At 42.7% G+C, this 16799-nt stretch overlaps 1 protein-coding gene across 1 annotated transcript in view; it reads left to right on the top strand.

Moving 5' to 3' along the window:
• The window catches only part of LOC104541476 (serine/threonine-protein kinase BRSK2), a gene marked incomplete at its 5' end in the record, with an annotated part of 58538 nt that overhangs the window by 27020 nt on the left and 14719 nt on the right, over positions 1–16799 (top strand). Inside the window, 5 exons of the mRNA XM_010185548.1 lie at positions 2913–3120; positions 4245–4293; positions 9048–9171; positions 10076–10256; positions 10753–10842. Of these exons, the coding sequence (XP_010183850.1) occupies positions 2913–3120; positions 4245–4293; positions 9048–9171; positions 10076–10256; positions 10753–10842 (652 nt within the window). The remainder of the gene's footprint in view (positions 1–2912; positions 3121–4244; positions 4294–9047; positions 9172–10075; positions 10257–10752; positions 10843–16799) is intronic.

Raw genomic sequence — 16799 nt, 5'->3', positions numbered from 1 at the left:
TGGGATCAATTTCTGACATCTCAGTAAGACTGCATCAAAGAATAAGAATGACAAGATCTGTTCTGTAGTTGCTGTATCTTACCATTATTACTTAATAGGCAGTTGATTAAATAGTCTTCAAAGGGATATAGCAGCCAGATGGCATTTTCAGTAGATCATAACAACATTAAGGCAGGTCACATTTGAGGCTTAAAAGGAAATGTTGGAGTAAAAATATTTTAAAATGTCCTTACCCGTGCTTCTAAAAGCACCTTGGATTATTGAAAGACAACATACTTTAAAAAGTAAATACATATTTCACTTTATGCTCTGCTTAGGTTCAGTTCTATGAGGAATTAAATTCAACAGCAACTAAGAGCTCTTAAATTTCACAAGATCTTGCTAATGGTGTTCCCCACTTTACCAGCTGAAATCTAGACCAAATCTTGTTCTTTATTTCATTATTAAAAATACAGTAACTAAGGGTGCCCCTTCAGATCCTTAATTGCTTCAGTGGGAGTTGAATTTGACTTTGTTTCTTTCAAATTTGTTTCTCAAACCATCATACACATAAGATAACAAGAATTGCAACGAAGCACTTGCAAACTACAATCTTTGACTGTCATTTGCAAATGGTTAATAGTCAGATGCTGATAAAGTGAGACTTTTCTCATCTTTCTTTCTCTTTGGTGATCAGAATTTACCAACGTGGCAGACTTTACGTTCACTTTACAGTCCTAATAATAATACAACGTTTCACCGTAGTGATTTTCTTTAATTTTGGTGGCCTAATCCTGTGTTCTTTGAAGTAATTACTAGACTTTGATCCAAACAATTTTAGAACTTAAGTCTTAAATACATTTCTGCATTTTTTAAATATGGCAACGTTGTGCTAATCTATCAAACCCAGAAAGTAAACTCACCAGTGAGTGCGTTTACCTGGGACTGAGGTTTGAGGCATGGTTACCTGTACATGGTATGTCTGGACAGTGCTTGATTACAGCTTTTAGGTGTTAAGAACGGATAGTAGTAATAACAATAATAGTGATAAATAATCTATAATAGGTAATAATTTATAGAAATCAGAATCTGAGTGCAGACCAAAGCTAAAGATCGAGTACCGATTTGTATTTTTACAGTTCTGCCAATACGTGTAATCTAAGGTGTTAGCAGCAATGTTTTGTAAGGACATTAGTTGTGTTTTATATGTGATTTTTAGCTTGCTAATTTCCCTTTAAAAGGCTTCTATCCTCCCAAGTCTGTGTATTGCTGTTTGCTGTCAATATATGAATGGTTTCCCAGAATGCCTCTAACATGTGTAAATGTTCTTGTTTGGAAAAAAAAATTCATAATCCCATTTTGATAATTCAGTGTTGGATTATGAACTTTGGTGGTCTTTTTCTTTTTAAACTGTCTTACAAAACAGTGTCTCACCTTACCCCCTCCATAGAATTGGGACGTAACGGCAAATACTGCTGTGACTTTATGACAGAAATTCCAATTGCCAGGCTCTCCTTTGAAGCAATGAGGGTTGTTGCTGGAGAAAGTCTGATGGGAATTATCATCTCTTCCCACATAAACAAATTTGCCAGGCCTGTCTGAAGTTTTTGCTGTAGCTGTTTACAAATCAAACACCAACCTGAGTTCATGTTTTTCTCATGGTGGTGTGTGCTCTGAAACCTCCAAGTGAATGCTGAGTGGTGCAACCTTCCAGGCCAGGGGAGAAGAGCGGATGCGTATGTGGCATCACTCTCCCTTTTCTCCTCCACTTTCTGCAATGGGTGGCTGCAACCGGGGTGTGCATTAGCCAGAGCCAGGGGTAAAGAGGAAGGAAAGAGGTTCTGACTGGTGTGTGCAGTAACCTGTGTGTATCACCTACCACTCCGTTTGTATCACACACCTGTTTTGAGTTTCATCTCTCTGCTGGGTTTGCATATGGGCACTTGGAGCTGAAAGAGGTGGTCCCATTCTTGGCACATCTCAATTTGTCTGTGGCTTGAGTGGTTCTTCTTCCCTTTCCTCACCTCCCTACAGCATCATGCTTCTCTCACTGCAGGGCAATCAGAACAATCCCAGAGAGATGGCATTTCTCTCTTCTTCTTTCTTGGTTACTTTCGTTCGTTTTGTTTGGTTTTATTGGTTGTTTTGTTGTGGTTTTTTTTTACTTTTCCTTTGTTTTACTTTTCTTTCTGTTGTTTTCCTTTGCTGACACATGGTTGGTTAATATGATGAAGCCTGTTATGACACTGTTGTTCTTGCTGCTGCCACTGCTGCTGTTGTTGATTATGCTGTGTTCCCAGCTAACTGCATGTCTTTTTTTTGTTTTTTGTTTGTTTGTTTGTTTTTGTTTCTTTGCAAAATCCCTCCCCTCCACTACCCCTTCACCTCCATCTCTTGTGTCTCCTTGTGACATGGTGCATCTTTGTGACTCGGATGGATTTTATTCTGACCTTCCTTTCTCTGCTCGCCCGCTCTATGCATATTTCACTGTTTTTGATGCGCATGGACACACTGCGTCTGTCTCGTAGCCTATCAGAAAGTTCTTCATCCCCCCTCAGACCTCCGACCTCCCTTTCTCTCCCCGACCCCAAGTCTCCTTGGACCCTGATGCTTGTAGGAACGCCTCCAGGCCTGGACATGTACTCCAACCAAAGCCAGCACTTCAGCCCAACCCAAAGACGCAGACTTTGCCATCCAAGAGCAAATTGGCTGAAAAACCACTCCAGTCTACTAAATCCAACCCACTTCCTACCAGCAATACCAGCGCCCCCTCTTCCCAGAACAACCCTGTGCAGAACGCTCAGGGCCGCTCGCCTGCTGCCAGCTTTAACCCACAGCTGGCTGTTCCCAAAGTGCAGACCAACCCTATGTCTCCTGTTAGATTGCTCCCTTCTAGTACTGACCCAAGCACCAAATCTATCCCCATCATACAGGTCACCCCTCACCCCTCTCCAAGGGGAAGTCCCCTCCCTACCCCCAAGGGGACACCTGTCCATACGCCAAAGGAGAGCCCAGCAGGCACACCCAACCCAACACCACCATCCAGCCCCAGCATTGGAGGAATGCCATGGAGGACACGACTCAACTCAATCAAGAATAGTTTCCTGGGGTCTCCTCGCTTCCATCGCCGGAAATTACAAGGTGAGTACTCACCCAAAAGTAAAGTGGTTCTGGTTGGGGCAGATATTCAGCAGCATTTGAATACCTCTCTGTGGCTCTGCAAATTTCATGTATTGAGGACTGAATATTGGTATTAAAAATGAGAGTGATAGCGTCAGCCAGCCCTAACCCAAGGCACATGTGAGCAGGCTCTGTCATGCTACTGCACCTGCTCCAACAGCATCTCCTGAGCCCTCTTCTTGTGTCTAGCCATACAGCTCTTACTATCCCTGATGTGGCTTTGAGAACACAAGAAAACGTTATCTTTGGCTTCTCCACTCATTTTGTCAGCGAAGCTAGAGCTCTGCCATTTCCCCTGTGGCTGGGCTCCACTGCTTCTTCAAAGCCACGGGCTGAGCCTTCTGCTGAAAAAGATAGCTGGTGGCTGAAATTGTCCTTCTGAGGCGTAGCTTATTTGATCTTGGGTAATGCTTTTTTTACCTCCTTTGGTAATTGGTGTAAAAATCTCCTTAATACAATCAGTGGTTTCGTATCTGCTGGCCTGTTTCAGTTCTCAGAGTCTCTAGAGTGTTGAGATCTGCAAAATTTTCTTCTTCAAGCTCCAGGTGGCTTTTTGCATTCAGGCAAAGGGGACCCAAAGTCACATGCATTATCCTCAGATGTCAGCAGCTGCTATCCCAACACCCTGTGGTTTTACAGAGTGCTGGGACACGATCCCATGGGACAGGAGGATTATAACCATGAAAGAGTTAGATTTTGAACTGTGATGGTCAGAGACATTGTAACCGAGATGGCCAGAGAACTGCAGAGGATTGCAGTAGAGACTGAGCTGCATCCAACTGGGCTTTGAAGCAATTGTAAAGCGATCAGATTGGCACAGTGTTTGGGTCTGAACCAGAAACCACTGAAACCAGTGCAAGATTACATTACGATTTAAGGAAGGGTAGGGTGATCCTTGAAATGCAATACTTGGTTAGATACAGTGATCTAGAGACATGACCGATGTTCAGATGTCAGAACTAGTCTGCAGAGGCAGAGTGTAATGCCACAGTTCTTTCATTGGTATGCAAGCAGAAAACGGAAGGTGTACTGAATCATGAATTTCTTTTCTCCCTCCCTCTCTTTGGCTGTGCATGCATGGGCAGTACCTACACCAGAGGAGATGTCTAATTTAACCCCAGAATCATCCCCAGAGTAAGTAATTTGCCAGTACACTTTTTTCCCACCACATACCAATGTTATTTCCTTGCCTGAATGTCATGAGGTGACATATTCCTGTTCTGGATCAGTAACTGACTGTAACCTGTTATCCTGTGAGTGGGATAGAGATGCAAAAGGGTTCTTCTGCTAAGGACTCTGGATAAAATCTAGACCTCAGTAATGGCAGTGGGGTCAGCAGATGATGAAACAAACTCTCAGTAACCACCTTGTTTTCTCATGGCTTGCTGAATTTACTAGGTTTGTAGCATGTTTCTTCTCTCTTCTTTCATCTGGTTGTCAAGCAAGTCACTCTTGGGGAGTGGAAAGGATAATCACTGACTGATACTGGCACTAACTATGCATTTAGAAGTCTTCCTTTTAGTACAGGAGAGTTTGCATCCTCAGGATAACGTGCAGAAGCCTGTGCTAAGATAATTCAGAGGAATCTTTGGCTGTGATAGTGAATGCAGTGTTAATTCTGGGCAGCAGCACTGGGACATTCAGAAGCTGTTTTATATTCACCAGCCTCATTCCTAAAAGTCAGTGTACGTTTCAACCATTTCACTGCACAAATGTGCGTCACTGCATGGCAGGTTTGGAAGTCCCTGCCAAAGAATGCTGCTCCCAACACTTCCTAATATATGCAACAGATGCCAAATTATTCCTTTTTATTTTCACAGCTTGTGTTTGTGCACCCAGTGCCCATAGGCTTACCTTGCCAACCAAGGCAATTTGGCCTTTTGTCAAGATACTTGTTTGAAATATTCATGAGTCGTAGATGGAAAATTTGGGCCCAAAGTTTTGTAATTGGTGATTATAGTATTGCCTTAACAGCTTTCCCTAGACCTGCATTTATCTGGTATAAGACGGGCACTCTGTATCTAATGCTGCAGAATGGAGGGGGATAAAGACTTCAGGAGTTGGAGAAGTAGGGAATAGTAAAGGTTAGTAAAAAAAATCCAGGGAGAAAAATGGAATAAATTGTGTTTTCAACAGCTTGGAACATTTGCTAATAGAGAGGCATGAGAGGATTTCATAAAATTATTTATTTTTCTTATCAAAGAAATACATGATACTCTCATCTCAAGTGTTTTTAAGGTCATTAAATCAGAAAACCTTCACAATTAAATTTCTCCTCTCCCTTTCCTTCTCCCTCTCCCTCTCCATGCATGTATGTTGGTGGAATTTTTTCTGCTCATTTATTGCCTTCTCTGCTTTCCACTCACTCTTTAAAAGCTGGTATAGAGAAGTAGTGCCTGTCATTTGAGGCAGTTTGGATGCAAGTCAAAGCCTAAGGCCCTTTTTTCTTTTTCTGTGTAATTGCCAAATTAATGAGTTCAATTGGGCTGCACCCTGCAGTAAACAAAATAAAAGTAATAAAAAATAATGAACTGAATTTTATTTTAACGATAGATGTTTTGTTCAGTGCCCACTTCCACACATCTTATTTTTTCTAGTGTTTTCTTCCTTTCTGTAAGAAATAAGGTATCGTTATCAAGAGCTATATTGACTTCACGGGTTGAGCGATAAAAATCCATGTCCTTGCTCTGGTACAGCATTCTTTCTTTAATGATTGCCATTCATTTAACAAACCTGATGATTAGGTAATACACTTTGACATGTCTGGGTAATGCCATTCTTTCTCATATGGAAAAGTCCTAGAAAATGTGTTAGTGGTGACATTTAAAGAGACATAGATCCAGCTGCTTTAAACCCGCAAAGCTCCATTTGCCTGAGTAGAAATGCGGTTCCTTATGCCAAGCAGGTATACCTCTGAGGTTGCAGATCATGTGCTTGGGGACATACAGGGAAGACAGTGAGGCTGTCCAGAAGGCGATGCAGTCAGACACTCCAAAAGTAGGAAAAGGAACAACATTATAGCAGTGAGAAATGCAGTGTGAAGTAATAAAGCACCAGCCTCCATTTTCATGCAAATCTATCTGCTTTTTCATCAACTGGACACCTGATTAGATTCCCTAGAGTAATCTACATACCCAGCCTCCCACATGTATCTCCTGTCTCCCTACTCCTTAGGAGGTTTGCCCTGACAAGACAAGATTGTTAATTTTAAGTACATTTTTTACTGCTTACAGCCTGATCTTATGAGATGCTAGAGTATCTCATTCTCCATTCAGGGTGCAGAGGGTCTTTGATTCATACACGTTTTAACCCTAGTTAGTAGCACTTAACATGCTCTAAGAGGAGGGAAATCTTTCTGGTGGTGTTTTACTCCAAAGCTGCCCCCTGTTCCTCAGTGGGCCTATTCCCTGGGTATGCGAGCACAGTCAGTTCTGCTGATTTCCAGGAGAAAAGCCTGTGCATGTGTGGTATGTCTTGATTCTGTTCATTCCAGAAACAGGAGAGGGCATCTATTCCATCTTACGCAACGCCAGCAAAATTATTTAGTGAATTCCAGTGATTTACAAGTTGGACTGTAGCCCAGGCTTTCAGTGAATCTTTCAGTCAGTGTTCCTGGTGATAACCTTGCTGAAGAAAAGAGCCCAGCTGGACTCCGGAGAATCCAGACCAAGTTTCCAAGCTGAACAGGAGAAAACCTGCCTATGTTCAGGGGCCCTTTTAACCTGTGCTTGTTAGGAGACCTATAAATGAAGGGCTAGCAAAACCATTAATGAAGATACAAAAATAAAAAGCCATATTTTAACATGGCAGACCTGCAATTAATTATGCACACATTTTTTAGGCCTACCTTCTCTATGTGACATACACTGGGCCCCTGGAGTCCACGTAGCCAGCCCCAGTTCAGATTATGATACATGCAAGCCTACAACAACCAGCCGTTTTAGATGGATAACCAGGTGCTAATTTACTAATGAGCATAGACCCTTAACATGCAGGGAGCTATTGCCCCAGCCCTCCAGGGGCTTGTGGAGTTGTTATGGTGTATGTGAGACACATGAGCTAATTAGTGTGTAATTTCCTTTCACACTCTAACCCTGGCTCCTTAACGACCCATTTAAATGAGAGGCCCTTTCTCTTCACTGCTCTCTATGCTAATCTCTGGCTCACTTAGTTGTAGCTGCCTATGAATATTTTAGGGAGTGACTGTTTTCCAGCCCACTTTAATTGAGTGGAGGGCACTGGTTTACCAAATTGCAAGTGTACTCTTATTTTTGGTTGCCTGCAGTAAGTAGAAGCAAATGATTATTTGCACAGCTGAGCTGTCTTCCAGTTGTCGTCTTTCTGCTGTGTGCATTGAGTGGTCAGTGAGACGACCGCTGTGACTCATGGAGCACTCTGGGATGGGGAGTGAGTGCAAATTGGTAGATGCTGCTGAGGTCAAGCTTTGTTCTTTATCTCAAAGGTCTAGACTTCAAATTAGTTTCCTAATTTGCTCCTCTCACTTCTAGTCTCTGCCTTTGCTCATTCTGCCTCAGCCTAAGTCTTTGCCATGGAAAGTGACTCTACTAATACCTCTCATCGGCTGTTTACTGCTTTGCTAGAAGGCTGATGCGTAGTAGTCCTTTTTTGCAGATGGCTCTCCTTGACTGGAGAGGTTGTCTTCTTTCTTTGAATGGTGAATGCCTGCCAAAACAAATGAAAGCCTATTGCTTGCCTTACTGCAAACTAGATATGTCATGGCATTATAAAGTACCCTGTGGAGGAAAAAAACTGCAGGCTTTTGGTGACAGGTCTTTTAATTTCTGACATTTTTGTGCTAAATTCTTCCCTGCTAGAATATGGCTGATTTCAGTGGAATTTTCCCTGGGTTGAGGTTGGTCTAGCAGTTCTGTGGCTATACCTCATGGCTGACAGCATCCTCTCTCCCCTAAAAACCACACCTGTCAGAGGTGCTACCGTTACGTTCTTGGTAGCATCCCCCAACAACATTCATGTCCCTCCATTTTTCCTGTAGCCTGTTTAACTTAAAAAGGAATGTCAACAAAGTGCACTGAGATGGTGAAACAATAAGCAAAATCAAATATTTGCTGATACCATCAGTGTGAAAAAAACAGAGCCGTTTCATTTTATGATGAACCCACAATCTGATGTTGAAAGGAACTGCAGTTTTGGACTGCTGTCAAGGAAGGCCTGAACTGTGTTTTGCATGGTGTTGATATCTTCTGTCTTAGTACTTAAAATTCATTCCTTTGTAGGATGGCTAGTGTCCACTCCTTGTATGTCCTGAATTAGTCCTGTATGGGACTAATGAATGGGACAGTCTTTGTCTTGGCCCTCTGTGTAGGAGTAGGTTTCACTCACTGACAGACTGGAGGTCCAGTGAAACCTACAACTTGCTTTAAAAAGCTGTCAGCCCAACAGGACGCCTTCAGAAAAATGAACTTTCCAAGTCCTAGAACACCAAAGGGGTTGAAATCAGGTGGGAAGGAACTTAAATCCCTGTGTTACCAGCATCCATGTATCTTCACAAATAATGACGAAATCCCTAGAGACAAACCAGAAATGTATCCCCTGGCTTATATGCACTTTATATATGCAGTATTAGTTGGTATTTTGGCTCAGTCAAAAGAGTTACCATTGCTCTTGGTTTTTCATTGGTCACACATACTGCTGGACTAACATGGTGTGGTCCATCAATTTAACACTTTTCACTAAGTGAAGTGTTGTTCTGGACGTTCTCTGACACTGTTTTCCACTTATTATAATAGTATCACATCTGGATTGTTATCAGAAACTCCATGTGTGTCTTAAAATATTTTTTCTAGCTGGGGTTATGTGAGAAATAGTGCTCAACATTCTAAACCACCTATTTCTTTCCATCATGTCAGGCTTGCCAAAAAATCCTGGTTCGGTAACTTCATCAACTTGGAGAAAGAAGAGCAGATTTTTGTGGTCATTAAGGACAAGCCACTAAGCTCCATTAAGGCTGATATTGTCCATGCTTTCCTCTCGGTAAGTCACCACAGCTGCGTCTTGGAGACATTGCTCACTGGTCAGGTCCAGGACTCTTTGTGCCATATGTTACTGGGCAGGGTCTCTGCTCCTTCAACTGCATCCTCTGTGGATTGTATTGATGTGGCCTGTTGATTCAGGCCTCCACTGGACTCTGTCTGAATTTCTAACTGTAGACAGTACTCTCTAAGGTGAGAAAAGATTTCAGCCTTCTTGGCAGGGTCTCCTGGTTGGAATATCACTGCAGTTAGAGCACACCGCTGGTGCAGTATCAAGACAGTCATTGCTGCTTTGTGAACCTAACCTTACAGTCACTGCCTGGGCATTGGATTAGGTTTCACTCTGCTAATTATGCCCTCCACCACTTTAGTCAGACAAAAATCCCGTCTCACACCTGCATTTGTTACTTTAATACTCCTCTTCAGTGCTGTATGGCAGAAATAAAAGTAATGTCCTTTGGTGACCACAGTATCAGCTGTTGCATTTGCACTTTATTTACAACCTAGGAATGAAGAAAGATATTGTCTTTTTTTCCTACAGAAAGTCCTTTGTCTCACTCTCTAGAAGTGTCAATGAAGAAAAGTCAGCACAGTAAAGTTAATCTGACAGATGTTTCAATTCAAGGTAGTTGACAGAATAATTAGACTTTTTTTCAATGGAATTAAGAGGAGACTTAATTTTTTGTATCGTTTGTTGAATTTATATTGTTTTCCACAAAATACTGCACTCCTTTATAGTCTCTGTGACTTCACAAGAACACTCTTGTACATTACAAATTCAAGGCCAGAAGCAAATCCAGCAAATCATATCCATTCTGGAAATGTATATTGTTCTAAATCAAGTTTTGCAATGTTGTTCTCTTTGTGCTCTGGTTTTACTATCTCCTTTTACCAACCCATTTTAGATCCCAAGCCTCAGTCACAGTGTCATCTCACAGACAAGTTTCCGTGCAGAATATAAGTCCACAGGAGGTCCTGCTGTCTTCCAGAAGCCAGTGAAGTTCCAGGTGGACATAACATACACAGAAGGGGGAGAGGCGCAGAAGGAGAACGGGATCTATTCTGTCACTTTCACACTCTTATCAGGTAACCGTGGCAAAGTTGCCATCTCCATGATTAGTGCTAAAATGGCTACTCCGTGCATCAGATTTGAAGTATCTCCTTGTACTGTCTCCTTGTTTCAATCAAAGGTCTCAGTGTCTCAGCTGGGCACTGTGAGGCCACTGGTTTCTTCCTTCTGACAGAAACATGCAATCACTCTTTTCTTCTCAGTGGCCACATGCCCCCCACAGGGGTTTAAGCAAACAAACAAACCCCTACCTTTTCTGCCTTTATAAAATGAGCCCAGAAGCCATCCTTCCTTCTCATAAGTCCAGCACGCCACAGTCCCTATTAATGTGAGAGCCATGTAATAGTTCCTTAAAGTCATAACTTTGGCTGTAGGGACAGATATACTGTCAGTACACTCCTGGGGACAAGACTGAAGGGAAGATGCTTGTGATCTTTCCCCTCCAGCCTGGGTTGCATGAGGATTCAGCTCCCACTCCTCTCACGGCCATTTGTGCCTCTTCTCTCCTCACAGGTCCAAGCCGTCGTTTTAAGAGGGTAGTAGAAACCATTCAGGCACAGTTGTTAAGCACACATGACCAGCCTTCAGTGCAGCAGTTATCAGGTAAGTAGTTTCTACTGTTGAGCACCTTGCTTCAGCAGGGACAGGAAGGTGAAGTGCCTCTCAGTACCAGGAGGCTGAGGGAGGCCATCCCTCTGATTACAGCAAGAAACAAGCTCCGTTCAGACAGAGCAGTAACTCCCTGCACCCCCCCTACTCCTCCCTCTCTCATTCCCACTCCAGTGCTCCCAGCGCATTCCCCAGTTGAACAGCTTCTGCCCGCCTCCCGCCCAAAGAGCCATTTGCCCACTTCTCCATCAAAAGCTGCATCATCAGTAGATATTCCAGATTTTCTCCAGCTCCAAAATCTCCCAGAATAGGGTCATGCTCTAGAAGATACCCAATTTTCACACCCTTCAGGCATGCTTTAGAAACAACCAGCTTCAGAGGGTCCCAGAACAAAGTGTAGAGCTGCTTTTAACTTAGCCATTAACAGCAGCATTTTCAGGTGGTCAGAAGGTGGCTAACAGTTTCCAGTAGTGTGGTCAGATTCATGGCCCAGTACTGTGGTAGGACAAATCGTATACTGAGGTTCTGCAGAAGCTATATTTTATCTATTTTTAAAGTAAATTTTGATTCCTCATGGTGGTAAAGAAAGCCTTACGTGTGTGACCCTGTGCAATGGTATCGGCCTGAATTGGTAATACAGGAACTGGCCTCATCCCATCATTATACAACAGATGTTCACTCTGAACACGAGTGGTGACACACACCCACAAAAAAGCCCATCAGTCTTAACTCTGCTATCCTTAAAAAAGGACAGAACAAAGGGAGGTGAAAATTGAAAACTTCAGGAAGTTTAGCTATTGGGTGTGCTTCAAGGAAGGAAAAAGGGGGACAAGCAGAAAGAATGTACAGATACAGGGGAGGAATAAGAGCAAGACAGAATGGAGAGGATGCAAGAAGACAACAAAGAGGCAGGAGAAGTGGGAAGACTTTTCCCATCATATGATGATGAAAAGGTAGCAACTAAGTATTATTATACATAAGAGCCAAATTCTATGCCTCACCTTTGTGTGAACCAGCTAAGACAAAAGTGTAGGAAAGAAGTTGGCATTGCATCCTGCAGTTAAATCCCAGATGTCCTTGGCTCATTGCACATACGGGTTAAATCCTTCTGGTCTAACTGACTTCTAACAGCTGAAGATAAAATAACTCCATTTAGAAGAGTGTATGCTCACTACATGACAGAGAAGTATGCTCAGTTCAGGAAATACTATTTTCCACTTTGCTTTTGCCCTCCAGCACTGCCTGACCTTCTGCACGTTGGATTGCAAGGGTGCCCAGCACATGGGTTAGGAAACAGGAAAGGTGAAGATACTAGAACTAGAGTTGGTTCGGGTTTTTGCTGTCTGGACTTTTGAAATTAAATCAAACTCAAGGAAGTAGCCAGAATTTTCTACCAGCCCTTCCTCGTGGGAAATGCTCAGCCAAGTGAGAGTGAGGGGAATTAGACAGAAACACATCCTTTGAGTCTAGTTCATATTACCACTGCTGCATGAACAATGTTCAGACTTTCCTTGTTTTTTAGGGAAATAAGTGTACCCTTACTTTCTGGTGGGGAAAAAACCTGCTAAAAAGTAAATAACATGGTGTTATCTCTGAACTTCTTCACTCTCCTATGTGCTAGCTACTGAGGCTTTCTAGAAAGGCTTGGACCCTGTTGCACACTTGCATGTGAAGCAGGATATTTCTCTAAGGAAGTCATATTGTATCAGGAATGAAAACCATTTGTCTGCCTAAGGCTCAGGGAGGTGTAATGGGCAAACAGTGCTGTAAGAAATGTACCTGACTTACAGTTTTGCTCTGGTTCTGGAATGGAGAAATCATAATACAGACACAGAATCTCCTTCTACTGCCTGAAACTACATGACAGCATGTCATTCTGGCAGGGCAAACACAGCCTGATCTTTAATGCCAGAGTAGAATGGGTAACTCCACATGGAGCAAAACCAAAATGAATAGACTCTTGAAACTTAAAAATGAGAACTCCCTCTCCCAGGCAAGACAGCTCACGAGAGATGGGGTGCCAAACTATCCTGTGTCGTATCACCTGACCTGATCAGGAAGTCTTGAAAAAGAGAGAAGTAATTCAACCTGAAAAATTTAAGTTGGAGCAGAGTACAAAGAAAAGAGAAAAGGAAGGTGGGAGGAAGCATGAAGAGGTGACTTGTGCATCAAAGTAGGGAGGCCCTGTGGTTCACATCCCCAGCCAGTGAAAGTAAGGGGAAATAAAGGGATAAAGTGACAGCAAGAGTTCACATTCAGCACCTTGCTTAGCTGGGTGGCTGTGCTTGGGAAGATGAATGCAAGAGCTTCCTAGAAATTGCCATGGAATTACGCAGCATTTCTTACTACAAACAAGGCAAATTCTTCTTTGTTCCTCTTCTTCTCCCGTATTCCCAGCCCTGAACACCTCTCAGGAATTGTGATGGTTGGACTCGTATTCAGGTTCATGGTTTGAGGATACTCTGTAGGCAGTCCACTGCTGCAGCAGAACAAGCTCACAGTTCACTTTGACTCTCCTCCTCCATGGCTCTGAGGGTGCTTCTGGCTCTGACCAGCAATACTGGCCCAGCACGGGAGATTTTCCTAGCTCATGCACAGACATGTCCTGTGTGCAGTTCTCTCCCCTGCCTTTTAGTTCAGATGCAATTACAGGAGGGATGGTGAAAACCATCTGTGAAAGGTGCATGCATTTAAAGTGAGACCAGAAGGGGAAAATTCAGTGAATGCAGTATAAAGCAGAACAGCAAGACCTAATAAGCATACAGCACTGATAGTCATTCTCTCTCCTGCCCCGCTTTGATCTGTTATGCAGCATGCCAGCCCACTATGCCGGCTTGCCTGGGTTTCAGAACACACTTTCCTCTTTCTCATTTCCTCTAGCTCACAACAGTGTTTGTAGATGTCGTGTTGCCCATGCATGTGTGTGTGAGTGTGTGTGTATGTGAGCCTGACATGTACCTGATTTAGACAGATGTGTTTCTGTGTCACACTTGACCACCTTATACTCTCCCTTCCCCTGAATATTCCTCCATTCACTTCCATTTTTCCTTCCTAAGACTGGTTGTGCTTAATTCTTCTGACATACTCTGAACCAGGAAAATTGCTTTCCCCCCTTACCTGAATAAGTGTGTAAATAAATTAAATCTATCTCAAAAGCTAATGTAATACTTCTAAAATCCACTGTCCAGTTTGCCAAACTTAGTGCGACGCATCAGCCTTCTACCTTAATGTTTCAGGACATTAAATCTTCTGTGGTATAGCTGCTGAGACAATACCAGGTCTACAGACTCATGACTGGCATAGAACAAGCAGCTAGGGATAGATGGTTCATTTTTTTCTTCCTAGTGAAAGAAGTAAGGGCCATCATATGAAAGTAGTGGAAGCCATGTACCAAAAAAGTACTGGAAGGTGTGTTTCCATGCAATGTAAGACCTATGGAACTCCTCTCTGAAGCAGGTTCTGAATGCAAGGAGCTTGCAGATGCTCATCTTCCCCTGAAGATGAGTACTTTTACTCATAGGGAGGCTGGACAACTCCCTGGAAGAGAAATCTTCACGAGGATTGCTAAACAGAGCAACTGCAGCAGGCTCAGGAAATCTCTGACCTGAAAGTGGTAGTGCTAGGAGGAACTGTTCTGTATGCTTAGCCTGCCCTTACTCTTCTGCAAATCTGTGTGTGGCTGCTGATGGAGACAGCGTCCGATGGTTTTGGCCTTTGATCTGTCCCGGAGTAGCTGTCCATGTGTTCTTGTTACTGGTATCACAAAATCCATTAAGCCCAGCAAGGCCATGCAAGGACAGACCCTTTTGAATCAAGAGTGAGTACTGCTGTCTCTGAGAGCAGCTGGCCTTGTCTCTCATCCATGTACGGCTCCATCCAGGAGCCTTATACTCGGAATCTCTACATAAGTAGTCCCTGGCCAGGACTGCCCTTTGGTGAGATAAAAGGATCTCTCTCCGTGGAAGAAAATATCTCAGATGTGTGTCTTTGTTTCAATCCAATACTCTTCCATTAAATCATAATCTGTTACCCTCCAATGCCTTTGCACAAAGGAGTTAATAGAAACAGTTCATGAATAAGAACATGCAAAAGCCATCTGTGATCATTCACAGGGTGTCAATCTCTGTTTCCCTAATGTTTTCTTGCCCCTCTGGGCTTTGGTTTTAAATGTGAGGTACTACATATTCTTATTTTTTTCCCATTTTCCCATGTTTTGGGCAATCAGCAGTACTGAAATAGCCTTCATAATTTCCTTTTCTGTTTCTTTATTACATTTATTGGCTTCATGTCAGATTTTAACCACTGGCATCTCAAAGTTCAAAGCATCTCAGTGTTACTGCTGGAAATGCTTTTCATCAGGATAAACAAGTGTTTAGAGAACATATCCAGCTTCAAAATAGGGCAGTGCAAGTTCTTGCTCATTGTGTGTATCCTCCGTATGTCCACCCAAGCTCTCTTGTAGTGCTGGTGTACTTCTTAAAAAACAAAACGTGTTCATGTGACTCAAAAAACTTTGCTAGAGCATTGATCTGTGAACTTTGGGCGTTCATCTTTGTGGCTCGCAGGAGCTGTAGGCTTGCTGATTTGGTACAAAAAATAGTAAGAAACTTATGGTTTCCAAATGTGCAAAGGATTTTGTCATCAAGACAGAAAAGGGAGTAAGGAGCAAATGAAGTACTTTGCAAGGTGAACTTTCAGCTGCAGACTCAAAACAGAACTATGGAAATGCCAGTTTGGAATTGGACCGCCAGTCAGTTTTATCCAGAGCTCATTCGGGTCCCAGGTTTATCTTGTTGCCTGCGTTCTTGTGTGATCCTTTATGTCTTACCCCTCTTGTAGTGTCTGGGGCAGTCACTTCATCTTGCTGCCGTCGCTCCCACCTACAAAAGGTAACGCCTGGCTGGATTGGCAGAGCACTGCTTTTTGCTAAACAGTTTTAGTGTTATTACTGAATGGACTTCATTAAAATTCACTGAGTAGTCCTGAAAAAAGTCCAAGCTCTCCAGAGTTTTGATAGGAGAACAGTGCATTTCAAATAAGCACCAAACACTGGGGAACTCCATTCTACATGATAACTGCCTTGGACCAGAGTAACTGGTGGCTCCCTCAACATCACCTCCCTTAATGGAAATGTTTACATCTGCAGGAGGTGCTCAGTGCTTCCTGGAATCTAGCCCTGGATTTGAAAATCTCAGAGGAGCAGCTGTTTGGGTGAGATTTCCTGTGCTGGGACAAGTCTCAGTCTCAGAGAAACATCCTAAACCAGGCAGCTTGATTGTGAAATTTATGTGGGCTAGAAACATGGAAATTAAAGAAAAATGAAAATCAGGAAAGAAAATTCAGCAGAAGACTGGCAATTTTTAATGGATTCAGAGCTTGTTTGCCTTTTGAAGGAAGCTCTTATTTTAACCAAAGCATTTGCCATCTGTTAATGAACTGAACTGGGTGTCATTTTTGAAAGAGTCTTGGTCAAATCCAAAGCATGAGGGACTGCTAGCAATGTCTATGAAATAAGGAATTGCCTTATCATCAGAAGGGTTGAGATCTGACACTGCCACTATGCTTTAATTAAAAAATTAAACAGCACATATTAAAAATTCAGTTACATGACCCATGAACGCTTCTCAGACAGCTAAAGGCCTTTGGGTCCTGGCTTTATTCACCTCACATAACACCTGGATCCACAGTCATGGCTTATGGATCGTTATCCATGAGCAGAAGCTGACTGCCAAGAATCTAAGGCTTTCTAATTAGAATGAAAATTCTACTCCAAAATGATGCAATATTTTATCATACAGAGTATTTACTAAAGCAGACGTTACAATATGATGGAAATGTAAGAAGTATTAAAGTAATTATTACAACAGAGAAGCTGAAGGCATATTAACTCTGTTAGTCTTTCAAGACATACAGTATGAGCTACTGTTTCCGGTGTGTTCATGTTTGCTATG

This window comes from Mesitornis unicolor, unplaced genomic scaffold, assembly GCF_000695765.1.
Source record: "Mesitornis unicolor isolate BGI_N332 unplaced genomic scaffold, ASM69576v1 scaffold18285, whole genome shotgun sequence".
Classification (NCBI taxonomy): Eukaryota; Metazoa; Chordata; class Aves; order Mesitornithiformes; family Mesitornithidae; genus Mesitornis; species Mesitornis unicolor.
Note: the sequence above shows the minus strand (reverse complement) of the source record. Positions and strands in the feature narration are given on the sequence as shown.